General features: G+C 37.5%; 2 protein-coding genes across 6 annotated transcripts in view; one reads left to right on the top strand and one right to left on the bottom strand.

Moving 5' to 3' along the window:
* The window catches only part of umad1 (UBAP1-MVB12-associated (UMA) domain containing 1), a 30,270-nt gene extending 29,557 nt beyond the window's left edge, over window positions 1-713 (bottom strand). The window contains exon 1 of one of the 5 annotated variants that reach the window (XR_003983548.1): window positions 555-713. Coding sequence is in view for 1 of the 5 variants with exons in the window: in XM_030412159.1 (XP_030268019.1) it covers window positions 555-590 (36 nt within the window). In the remaining 4 variants the exon portion in view is untranslated. Of the gene's footprint in view, window positions 1-365 lie in introns of all 5 variants that reach the window. The other 4 variants (XR_003983549.1, XR_003983550.1, XM_030412160.1 and 1 more) reach the window with 4 other exon arrangements.
* Window positions 714-777: 64 nt separating this feature from the next.
* rpa3 (replication protein A3) lies at window positions 778-2,640 on the top strand. The gene is made up of 4 exons (XM_030412161.1): window positions 778-1,017; window positions 1,136-1,210; window positions 2,067-2,178; window positions 2,269-2,640. The coding sequence occupies exons 1-4, from the start codon at window positions 919-921 to the stop codon at window positions 2,349-2,351; spliced, it is 369 nt and encodes a 122-aa protein (XP_030268021.1). The 5' UTR covers window positions 778-918; the 3' UTR covers window positions 2,352-2,640.
* Window positions 2,641-13,741: the final 11,101 nt, after the last annotated feature.

Below are 13,741 nucleotides of genomic sequence, written 5' to 3'. Positions count from 1 at the left end.
GAAGAAATCGATGGTTTGACCAACAGTCACTGATGGGAGCTGCCAGTAGTCTTCTGACCAAGTTTCACTTGACAGTGTTTAAAAAGACTCGCAACATTCAAAGTGTATCGGTTCAAAGACAGAACCGCTCTGACATGAGTTTACAACTAACAAATTTGAAAGCTATATGACATTATAGTGGACAGAAGGCGACCTTCATTAGCGTTACCACAATTAAGAATAGACTCTTAACTCGTGGTCTTACGACGCGTCGTTGTTTTTCTGTTCAATATGACACTTTAAAATGTCCAGCCTTCAGCAAAGAGTTATTTTAACAGTCAAGTTGAAGGCTGTGTGTGATAATGACGGTCTAACTGTCGTCGTACCTTGTCATGAAGTTCACAACACGGCCATTAAGTCAGATAATGCTGTTTCAGTTTTAGTACAGTTGGTTCCATTCGATTGGTTTCAATTCAGTGCGACTCCGCTAAGTGTTCGTTTCGCTAAACTATTGTACTCTACACGATTTTACCGAACTAATCTTGAGTCATTACTTTGTCCGTGCAATACCATACTTGTTTTGTTACAATGCTGACGTCACTGGTCTCCATTTGCTCCAGGTTCGGGGAGAAACTACAACTGCTACCGACGGTTGTTCTATATATGATGCTCTTAGCAACACGAAGCGGAACTATTCGTTGATGTTTCCGGAAGGACATTTCCACCGGAGCAAAACGGAAATGTCGTCGGAAAAGTTAAGGGGCGTTGGATTTCTAGTACTGGCTTTGCCGGAGTTACACCCCACGGGCGTTTTCAATGTAGCTGTAGCTACACCGCCCCCGTGGGCTTGTATGTGAAAGAAACCTATTGAACCAAGCATTTCCCGCGCGCTGTTACATTGTCCCGTGTTCAGTAAAGCCAAAACAGCAAGCAGGTAAGATGGCAAGCATAATTGATGTCCCCAAACCTAGAATAAACTGCTCCTTGCTGTCTCAGCACATAAGCAGACCGGTCTGCTTCGTTGGACGGGTGGAGAAGGTAAGGGTCGCCTTTAACAAGGATGAGTGACAAACGTTTTCAAACAGTTGTAAGAATGGCTAAAGTGCGCTGTGAACGTCAGTAACATGAAGGGCCCGTTTTCTGTCTGCTCTGACAGGTCCACCCGACGGGAAAGACGTTCACTGTCTCGGATGGAGAAGGAAAGGTTGCAACGGTTGAACTAAACGAACCCGTGAGTAACATACTCTTCATGAATATGTTGGTGAATCAGAGCTTCTAGTCCAAATTAACTACCCCAAGTAGGAAAGAACATAAACCTGCTTGTTTTTACAGTGACTGATAATTGGACCTTACCCAAACTCGTTCTATTTCCATCGCATTTTAAGTTACAGGGCTTAGAAACTGTTGTTCGACAACAACACGTCTTCTCAGTTTGTCAGACTTTTAACAGTACTAACCATCTGGTCGAAAAAACTATTCCATCTGTGTCAAAATAAAAGATGTTTAACCTGTTCCCGAAGTTGAGATTCTGTAGCGATTCTTTGTGTGATGGCCCCGTGGATACATTAACAACATCAGTTAAGTAGTATGCAATGCATACTAAAAGTGTTTGCATTTTCCCTTGATTGTGATTTTAGTATTAAGGTTTTAGCACTATTAACTAATTGGAAAACCCAGACCACATTCCAGTCATTGACTAATTGTATCACTCCATCCAGGAAATACACAGGACCGTGGTTCTTCAATTGCAGATGACTTTATTGTCCTCGATCCTCATAAACCACCATGAGCCACCAGTCACCGTCGAACTGTTTAAACACACAGCATGCAAAATTAAGGCATATTTTGTACATACAGATTGTAAACACATACACACAATACAACATAACAGAAATAAAAGTACTTAAATAAATGAGTCCACTTGACAAATCTTCCAAAACCAAAAATAAATGTGCACAAAATACAATACTCAAGCAGAGTAAAATAGTAAAACATCTCTGCACAAACTTAAGGGTTTGAACTTCTTTGCACAGGCTTGCACACTTCTCCTGCCTCACCACTTCCTTATACCTCTTTCTTTCTTTCAGCTTGAGGAAGAGCTGAGCGGTGTTGTGGAAGTCATCGGTATGGTGTCCAACAAAGGAGCAATAATGGCCAACACATACAACTTACTAAGAGAGGACAAGGGCATTCCTTTCGGTAGGTCGTCTTATATCACCGGTTTGTACATACAGATAAACACAGCAGCATTTATGTGTAACAGCTAATGTTCTATCCATTCGTTCGCAGATCTGGAGCTGTATAATGAGGCCCTGAAAGTCATCCATGATTTCCCCCAGCACTACCCTTTTGAAGTGGCAGCAAGTGGATGAGACTCACCTCTTGAAAATGTTGTGGGGTTTTTTTGTTCTCTAAAGTTGTCTTCAATTTGTTCCCATTGTTTGCTTCATGTGGCATGTTTTTGTTGTGATTACAATAGATTTGTACAAATGAAAATCTTTAATACCAAGTTAATTTTGTCAATAAAATGAAAACCTGTAAAGACCAAATGAATTGGAAATCTTGTTTGTTTTTTTGTATTTTCTGTAAAGGTTCAGCATAAAACAATGAAGTTTTCAATCAAAACATTAAAATCTGTGAAATAAATTCTGCTTAAACATCCACTGACTAGCTTTTGGCATTCAACCAAACCCTCGGCTCCTCATCATCAAATGGAGAGCTCTGTTTAAGCCTTGGATCTAACGAGGGAAGATTCAAGCAATATTATGTAGAAATACATAAAGGCATTTTGTGCGATTTGGTGCCCCTCTGTTTGTGTGCAACACCACTATTAAAAAAATAAAAATTTCAAGTCTAAAAGAATTTTTCAGATGTAATGTAGGTGCAATCTACAAACATAACTCATCACATCATAATTTTATGTCTTGAAAACTTCTATCTTGAAGTAATGTAATAATGTGATCCTACTGAAGTTACATAGAGCAGAATCAAGTGAAATGGTGGGCGGTGTGGCTGTGACAGAGTAACCATTCACCTCTATGATAGCTTCAGAGGGAGTGAAGGCTTCTACATAAGGCGGGGATATGTAAAAGAACATTAAAAGCAATTTAAAAATCGGATAGAAATACAAAAAAAAAGATTAGAAATACAGTTGCAGTAATGCAGATTTTGCTTGAACTGATTACTGGTGAGTAAGGGTTGTTAAAGAAAATTCACACAAGAATAACGATTTGCTGAACAACATGAAATGCAGATTGTGACGGAATTTACAGTTTTTGCAGAATGCTACACACATGTTGCAGACTTTGGCTCACTGTGTCATAACTTAACACACAGGTCGAGTAAGACAAAGCACATGTAGATAAACTCCTAACTTATACGGCAAAATTAAACTCTTGAAACAAAACCTAACAATCCCATTTCAAAACTGTTTTTAGCATCAAAACATTAAACACAGGCACCTTTGAATTACTCTTTCCTAGCAGCAACAACACACAGATGTGCTTTATGCAAAACACAGCTGGATTCAGTACTTTGGATGGTTTTTTACTTTAAAAGTCTCATACAGATTTTTTTTTTTTGTGAAGGATTGATCCACTACAGTTGATCTAGACACATGAAAACAAAATGGAGACACTTCAGATTTTTTTTTTTGTTTTACAGGTTTTTGCAAGTAAACAAAACAAAACACAAAGACGTGGTACAACTAGAATGTTCTACAAAACATAGTGTTGTAAGGGAACTACTGGAAGACATTTAGGCTATGGATCCTGTCTCCTGTTGGCATTTGGCCACATCACCTCATCCACATCACAGGCAATGTCCTCCCTTGCCAAGCAACAGGGAAAATATCGCCTTGCATGCCGTAACCAACCCTGTATGGACCTCACCTCAATGTTGCCGCATGCCTCTTCCATGGCTTGTAGAAGAGGCATGCGGGCATGTGGCTGACAGTCATAAAATTTCCAGCGCCATGCTGAAAAGAACTCCTCAATTGGATTCAGAAATGCGGTGTATGGGCAGTGCAGGTAGTCAAGTGGTTAGAACGCATGCCATGTATGCAGTGGATCCTGGTTCTAATCCAGCCAGAGGACCTTTACTGCATGTCACACCCCCTCTCTCTCCCCTTTCCTGTCTATCCACTGTCAAATGAAGGTGTCTGTATTTTAAATAGATGTGTTTTCCCAATGATTGCATGAGTCTTCCTTTTTGAACAATGTGTCTTATGTAAAAAACAGTGTGTAGGGATTTGCAAGAAGTGTGTTGGAGAATTTCAAACAGTGCAAAGCATATATTGTGTTTGCAGGGTTGGTGCTTTTGTTTAGGGCATGGTCACCAAAGTTAGCGGTTGTGATGCTTTGGACATAGCAACCACTTTTACTGTTTAAGCGTTAGGCAAAAACTGTAAAGGGTCTAAACTTTGAGTTAAGCGCAGCACCCGGACAACAACAGCATGCACATAGAAGAGTTCTCTTGAAGTTTGTCTTCGAACAAGGAAGCAGTTGAAAGCATTTCTTTTATTTAATGCCAGGATAATTACCTCTGCAAGACAAATGTGAAGCTGGCCACGTGCTTGTCACAACTTTCTGTGTCATCACAAGATGTCAGCACGTAACGTTAGCGGAGCAGCGTTACATGGTGACGTCTTGCAACAAACAGGACCAGCTGACAACTGCTATCAAGCTAACGAACACACGGCGGCCTTCAAAACGTGGAACAAACTGTGGTGAAGAAAATAACTATTCAGCATCTTGTGCAGTAATGAAAGGTGCTATTTGTAAGAAAAGTTGAGTTTCTCAGAGTTTGAGCCTCATTCACAAGTCATCAAATGATGACGCTCAGGATGGCGGCTGACCCCTACAATCCCAAAGAGTCATTATTTGACGAGTTGGGAATGATACTCAACAATCTACCTTTCTTACAAATAGTACCTTGGACCTTTTAAAATAAAAAGGTGGTCTTTCTTAATTTCCAGTTGTCTCATCTTGTAGTTTTAGCAGATTAAGAACGCCGGTTAATAGTTTAGTACACAATAATTAAGATAATTCCAAGTAGGAGGAAATACTGTATCTGTGTATGAACTCTAATGGACAGCAGGGGGCAGTATCTGTATATGAACTCTAATGGACAGCAGGGGGCAGTATTGCTAGAGAAACCATCTTTGAGCTGGAAAGCCTTCAGATGAGGGGAGAAGAATGTTCTCACACATGCCATTAAATCAACTTGTTAAATTAAACCCAGGTTCAGGATTGCACATTGCCCAGTTCCCATCGTAATGAGATGTTCTCTAGTGGGAGAAGAGAGAGGGATACGTTGTCATTATGGCTGAAAGACATAAACATTTACATATTACATTTGTTAAGTTAAAACACAAGATACATTTTTTTTTAAAAAAAAACAAGCATAATGCACTGAAGAAGACTGTCAGATGGTGTGGAAAGAATTGTGTGTAATATCAAATCACCTCCCTTTCATCAATACATGACATGGATACTAAATGTACCAAATCATGAAGGACATTGTGTCCTTACAGATGGAGTTTTTGTGTTTGTTTGTTTTTTCTTTTATTATGAATTTCAACTGAATTTGTCTCTTTGAACCACATAATAGACATGTTTTATGTGTACCATTAGATAGTATGAGTATAGTATTGATGATATCTGAGGATGTGAAGGACACTTCAGTAGGAAACAAACCCATAGTGCCATGATAGAGTGATAGTGATAGAGCCGTGTCAAGCTCAGTGAGCTACAGGATGACAGCATTATGGTTTTGGTTGTATCACACTGTGTTGGTTCCAAATGGTCTACACATACAAAGGGTTAGCGTTAGCAACATGACATACTGTAAAAGGCTCTGATCCCAAGTTTATTTGTCTGTTATAAGCGATTAGGCTCTACTGAAAATAACAACTGATATAACTCTAATGACATCACTAGGGTTATATCTCAACTTTAGATAGTTACTCCAGTCTTACTTCAGTCTGATCAATTCAGTATTTTCTACTTGAAATATCATATGTTGATACAGTTTGATTCACTGCATTCCTAAACATACTTTGACGTGGCGAGGACAGTTTTTATTTGTTTATTTATAAATTTCTGTCAAATGAATTATCTTGTACTGAGCCCCCACATGATGGAGACCAGTAGCTCCCAAACTTGAGGTCAGGACCTTCCAAGGGGTCACAAGTTAATTGGAATAACAGGAATAAAGCAAAAAACATGCATGTGCTATGATAAAACTGATTTTCCTAAGTTTTTGCTTTTTGCCAAAAAAAGACTGGGAAACTTGTAAGACTGTAATTTATAACTGCAACCAACAATCATTGATGAGACTAATCTGATGACCATTTTTGGACAACGAAAAATGTCTTTGAATGTTTGTTGAGCCAACAGTCGCAAACTCAAAATGCTCACAGTGGTATTAAATGTATATAAAAAAAAAAAGTTTAATTAAGTTTAGCCAGTTAATTCAGTTGACTAATGGGTGAATTGATCTGTTGGTTTATTTCTACCAAATGTTTGCACAGTCAATTCAAAGTCATTCGTTTTAATTATTACTTTTGCATCCTTCCAAGAGGTAGGATAAGAAGATGACCACCATGTCATGTCTCTATATTAAATGTGAAGCAGACAGGTCACAGGTGTCTTAGCTTAGCATACAATAGTGTTCTGTGATTAAAGTCACAGAAGTATCATCAGTGTCATTACTGTATTATTAGACTATTTCAAATGCATTGATGTATCATTAGCCTTTTAAAGGTGTAGTCTGCTGTGGTGGAGCTAATTTAACTATTGTAGATGCACCACAGAGCACCACAGGAAATCATCCCTGCCTGTGGCCATCACACTGTTCAACTCCTCGCTCTGAGTGTCAGACACTCTGAGTCAATCGGAGAACTCTGGACACTTTGTTTCTCTCTAATGTGCAATGATTAAGACATACAATGTGCAATAACCCATATATTTTCAACTGTAGCATGATTTATTACACTGCATATATCATGTATTCTAGTAGAATGTACATTTCTGTAATTTTTGTTGTTCCTGCTCACATATATTTATCATTATTATTATTGTTATTGTTATTGTTATTATTATTGCTATTGTTATTATTATTGTTATTGTTATTATTATGCACATCTCTGGACTTTGAATTGGAGCAGCTGTAACACAAGCAATGATTCTGATTCTGTTATTATTCTCTTACACATAACATGAAAAATATATTAAGTATTTTAGTGTCCAAATTATGTACAAACACATAAAAAGATGGGATGAATGCAGAGAATATAGAAAGCTATGATAAAATGAAGATAAGGTATACACTACTAATTATAGTTAATCTTATTCTGCAAAAAAAGGTGACTCGTTGAATATGCCTGTCAGATAAATGTAATGGAGTAAAATTAACAATAATTCCTTTTGAAAATATTTGAACATAGAAAGATAAAGAAGCACAAAAATATTTCCAGATTGTATCGGTATGTAACATAATCCAAAAGTTTTCCAGAGCCTTGGGGTTGAGTATATGTTGACAGGATTTTAATTTGTTAGAATCATCCTTCAGCAGAATGATAAACGCCAAACACTTTATAACCCTGACATAATATGTGATCAAGCAGGAAAAGATCAATGTGAAATATAGCTTTATGGCAAACCAAATGTATGGATGCGTATATAATTACACGAGGATGCACGGTGACGATGTCAACTGCTGTAAAAGTACGAGGTACATTCAGTGTGTGGATGGGTGGGAGAGCAATAGCCTGGAGGGAGGCAGCTGCTGTGTTCCAGCAAGTCGAAACACTGCTGTTAATGTTGCAGCATCTGCTCCATTTGCTTCCACCCACAGACAATATCGCCTCCATCTCACACACTTCGTCATGGAAACGTCTTCATTTTTTTTGACACTCTTATCTCTGTCACATCATGCACACACACAAACTCATTAATTCTTTGCTTTTTTAATTAGAATTTTTTTGTTGTTTTTTTGGGAGGGGATGTCTATTTTTGCTCTAAAGGAGCTTGTGATCACGAATACAATAGTTGTATAGTGTTTAACGCTGATACAAAACATGGAATCAGTCATATGCTTTAACCTAAAGACTATGACTGATTAGTCAATCAACAAAAATTGACAACAATTTTTGAAAATGTTATTTGTTGTTAACGTCAAAGAAAAATTCTGCTTCTTTAATGTGAGGATGCTTTTATATCACTGAACACTTGAACTTTGGCCAAAACATATAATTTTTTGTATAGCCCAACCAATGCATAGTTTGTTCACTAAGGGATGCCGACAAATTATTATTATTATTATTTATTATTTTTTTTTAACTGTTACCATCCAATAAAACGTATCATTGTCAGATTCTTCAAAGTGTCGAATTTTGAAATTGGTCTAACATCAAAAAATCTAATATATTTCTGGCTATAATTTGAAGATTGTTCCTTAGGCTCTGGGACATTGTGACTGGCATTTTAATTTGTACCTGGTTCTAACATTTTATGTATGAAACGATTCATCTTTTCATTAAAAAAGTTACAAAAGCATGTGATGCATTGAAAAAGAAGATTGTTAGCTTCAGCCCCAAACATGGATATATGATGTGGATTATTTAAAATTATATTTTAATACCAATTCTGACCAGTTACTGGAAAAGCGGTTTCATTTATTGCCACTTTGGGCAACACTGACGTAGCCCTTTAAAGTTTGCGTTAGCAAACAGTGGTCTGGTTACACATCTAGCAGACATTAGAATTCATTTTGATGCATGTTTCTAGTAACATAATGAATGCGAGTCCAATTCTCTGAACGTTGGTCACTATGAGCAATACACATTGCCGTTTGATCCATTACTGGAAAAAGCTGTTGATAAGTGCAGCTTTGAGTTGATATTCAAACTGTTTTAATCATTTCATGAGCATATTTCTTGCCACTGGGGAAAGCACACAAAGCTGTAAACTAAACAGTTTACACTATTATCACCTTATCGCTACTGTTTTAATGGACAGTTCAGTCAGGAGAGACAAGTGAATGAAGTAAAGAAAATGTTTATTACAGTAGATGATATGTGATATATGACAGCAGACAATATGTGATATGTGACAGCAGACAATGTGTGATATATGACAGCAGACGATATGTGACATATGACAGCAGGTGATATGTGATATATCACATCTGATGTGTGATATATGACAGCTGATGATATGTGACATATGACAGCAGGTGATGTGTGATATATGACAGAAGATGATATAACACAGCAGATGATGTGTGACATATTACAGCAGATGGTATGTGATATATGACAGCTGATGATATGTGATATATGACAGTAGATTATATGTGATATATTACAGCAGATGATATATGAAATATGACAGCAGGTGATACTGTATGTGATATATCACAGCAGGTGATATGTAATATATCACAAAAGATGATATGTGACATATGACAGCAAATGATATGTGAGATATCACAGCAGATGATACGTAATATATTACAGCAGATGATATGTTACATCTGACAGCAGATGGTATGTGATATTTCACAGCTTATGATATGTGATCAAAGGGCGTATGCCCTGAGCAACAGCAAGAAGAATCATCCCATGGAGTCCAGACACTGGTGGTGGTTGATGACTCTCCTTAGATTTAGACTTAGTCTTAGACTTAGACACGACTTTATTAACTTTATTGACTTTACCCTGAGACAGATACTGTAGGCTGAAGAAAACGATGAATCTGTGAAGACTGGGTGCTGATTAGGAGTTGGAGGACATGCGCAAAACAGCAGCATGAATTAACTAAAAGCAGGGAGACAATCATATTACAAAAGACAGCAGCAAGATGATTGATGATGTGAAGCAACAAATATAAAGAGCAACAGGGATAACATATTTTTGTTGACTAACTCAGAAGTTAGCATCGCCCTGGTCCCCTCAACAAAAAGCCCTTGGGATTTTCGGTTCTATTTTTGATTATTGCAAAAAACGTTTGTGTTTTTGAGGCATCTTATTACACTATATACACACACATGTAAGAATAAATTGATCAGTCTAAAAGTTGGAGTTAAAAGAGTTTGCATCTACAGTAAGTGCAGTGATGAAATGATGTTTCATGGCTCCGACAACCTCTATTTACATTTAGCCACTTGTTAGCGACTGACTTTGCATGTAAATGCTTTAAAATTGTGGAGTATTTAATGCTGTATTTTATGTCATTGAAAAAAAGGGTGAACATCCCTGAAGTTTGTGTCAAACACAAACCTTATTCCTGGCATTTAACCAGAAACCCATTAAAAAAAACACTTATCTCTGAGTTTTAAGAATAATTCCTGCAGCACATTCGTTTTAGTTATATTTCGGTCCCAACCATCTCCACTAAGTTCACCAGCTAGTTGCTAACATAACATGAATAGTGCAGCTTGTATTCAGGGCAATCTCTAATCTTAAATCACTCATTGTATCACCTGAGAATGTTGGACAAGATTTGGATTTAGCCCTTCATGGGAAACTAAAACTATTTAGTGAAATATTTTGAGTGACTTGATGCCTCTATAGACAGAATGAGACATGTTTAATTGTGGGGTTAACAGACTGACACCCCTCAAAATGTCAAATAAAATGATCCCCTTGATCCTGTTGGTGGGTCCACGCTGACTGGACAAAATCTTGTGTACCTTGGGTAAGCAATTACCTAGCCAGTACATCATCACACTCATACATCAGTGTTTGCATGTTTCTGTTTGCATTTGTCAGACAGTGTAAGTTACATAAATAAATGACATAAACCACTTAGGTTAGACATTTACCACTTTTTTGGGATGTTTATGATGCCATTCTGTTCTGCCTGTTAACCCTGAAGTGACCACAATAACTGCAAAACTGAGTCGGGGATCTTGTAAACCTAAGTGGTTAACCCATTGCCATACCTCCGAAGTTTAGTAGCTCATATTTTACATACCACAGTGGACACTGTGAAAATACTGAAGTTGCCCATGAATGCAGCAGCTCCTCATGTGAGCCAACATGTTTAAAACAACCTCTGCAAATCTATCACATGCCTATCAGGGCTTTTAGGCCGACCGCATAGAGCTGTCAGGCCCGCCAAAGTCTGAAGTGCCACAGGGTGCTTCGGCAAATGATCCAAGCATGGCAGGTTCAAGGAGACTTCATACCTGCAAGCGCCTCATGTGAGCATTCGCAGGCTCTAAAGCTGTCTCTGCAGCCTGGTAGTGCTGTAGATATATAGCGGCATGTGGCACTTAAACAATGCTCCCTTTTGAAAAGAATAACCTTGGGTTCAGCTCAGCCAAAGACTATTTGAATCTGTATGTCAAACACAGGTGCTTGGACTTGTCTCAGAACTACTCTGAATGAACAGCAAGGCATCTGTTACAAGAAAGTTTAGGACAAAGATCCATTCGTTAGGAATGTTTACTTTCAGACAGCATTATTTGGAGTTAGCTATGAACATGGATGGGTGTGGACAAGGGGAAGTAATGCCAATAGGTTCATTTTAAACATACAATTCATATCCCCCTCCCCCAAAAAGGGTAAGTGGTATCTAGCCATTCAGATACTTGTATGTGCCAAGTTGTAGTCACACGTTTCCATCCAGTTATACAGCTCTCAGGTTTCGGTGATGAATGACTGCAACACAAACTACTTTGTCACAAAAACATTCATGAAGTTTTGGTTCAGTAATTGATTTATTATAGGTCTTCTGACAATGTGACAATTTCAAATCTGCTGGATCAAAAATACACATACAGCAGTTCTAATATTTGGTTGAATGTCTCTTGGCCATTTTCACCTTAGCTGCTTTTGTTAGCCATCCACAAGCTTCTGGTAGTCCTCTGGCTGAACGTTTAACCACTCCTCTTACAATACAATCTGTGAAGTTCAACTAAATTTGTTGACTTCCTGGCACGGTCTTATTGAAGATAATCCTCCTTCTTCATTATTCCATTTACATTCTTTAGAGCAGCAGATCCACTGGCAGCAAAGCAGCCCCACAGCATAATACTAGCAGCACCATGCTGGACAGTAGGCCTGGTGTTCATGGGGTTAAAGGCCTCACCTTCTCTCCTCAAAACATATCGCTGCTCACTGTGGCCAAACAGCTCAGTTTTTGTTTCATGTCCCATCTTTTTGCCGCGCAGTCTTCAATGGGTTCAAAGACTACCTATGATGTTCTAACAGAGCACTTGTAGATTAAAGAAATGTCCCCTTTCGATGATCCGGAGTTCTCCAGAATCTCCTCCATCCTTGACAACCCTAGAAACAGTCATCCTGCTCTTTTCAAAGTAGTAATTAGTTTGCAAGTTTGTAAATATCTATAAAATTCCAAATTCCAAAATCATGAATGTAAGAACATGTTTTGCACTGAATAGGGTGACCCAAGCCTCTGATATTAAATGTCATCACATTAAGTACGTATGCCAAACTGAGGTATATGTAACCATGAATCAGCAAGAACAAAAAAAGAAAGTAAGAAAAAGAAGAGAGAGAGAGATTAAAAAATGAGGAATGAAGTATAAACAGAAAAAACACACAGTAAATCATGAGGGACCGCCCCTCTCCAAGGAAACCAAGAGCATAGTCCCCAAACGACGGGGCAGCCTCATAGTAGTAAATAAAGCCCTTAACTTGTATGACAGATGGTTAACACCCATAACCCAAGCGCAACATATTTGAGAAAATATAACTGATTGTATTGAAGAAAAAAAAAAGTGGCTTAGCTTAGATTTATCTTTGTAGAACAGCAGGCAGGTGCAAAAGAAACAGACATGATTGGAAGGGGTAAATAAACTTGGAATGATGGATAAGCAGATTGGGCAATGATGTGATAAAATTTGGACCAATGTTGGTTTAATTTGTATCAACCACAAAGGTTAGAAATAACCAGTCATCATTAATGGTGACTTTCTTACCTCAAAATGAAACAATATCTAAATGAAATGACTCACTTAAATCAAAATAATGATTAACTTGTCTCAAAATAATGACACACTTAACTAAAAATAACGATAGTATCTATATGTAAAGACTTTCTTATCTTAAAATAATAAAATATTTCTCCTTATAATGACTCACTCATCTCAAAATAATGACTCACTTTGCTCAAAATCATAGAAGTGTCTATATGTTTTACCTACTCATCTCAAAATAATAACCTACTTAACTCAAAATTATGACTTACTTATCTCAAAATAATAACTTAAGTATCTTAAAATATCTTTAAACAATTATAGCATTTTGATAGCATTTTCAGGTTCATACTTTTATTGTTGCAAGTTGCACTTGCGAATTAAAACATTTGCAGGATGTAGCCAATCAGAGGCATGGTAGTGTGATCTTAAATAACATTCTTCAGCAGTAGCAACTGTTTGTCTGCTGACTGACAGTAGTGCATATATTTCATAATAAATATATTCAAAAATATATGTTTATATAATGCCTGTTACAGAGTGATGCACATACGTTATGGAAGTAAGGCTCAACTCCAAACCAGGCTTTTGAAGCAGTGTAGAAGCCGTGATTTCTATGGGAGAGAGTAACTCCCTTTAGCGTGGATCTTGGGCTTTTTCACTTTGCAGACCTTTCGCATGCATAAAAATGATGTCAGACAATAAAGGAAAGGGAAAAACCCAAAAGCATATCTAAAAAACAGTGACTTATTCATCTGAACATAATGACTTACATATCTCAAAATAAAGACTTAATTATCCTAAGATAATGACT

This window comes from Sparus aurata, chromosome 3 (genome assembly GCF_900880675.1).
Source record: "Sparus aurata chromosome 3, fSpaAur1.1, whole genome shotgun sequence".
In the NCBI taxonomy this organism is placed as follows: domain Eukaryota; kingdom Metazoa; phylum Chordata; class Actinopteri; order Spariformes; family Sparidae; genus Sparus; species Sparus aurata.
The sequence above is the reverse complement of the archived record's forward strand: the minus strand, read 5'-3'. Positions and strand labels throughout refer to the sequence as shown.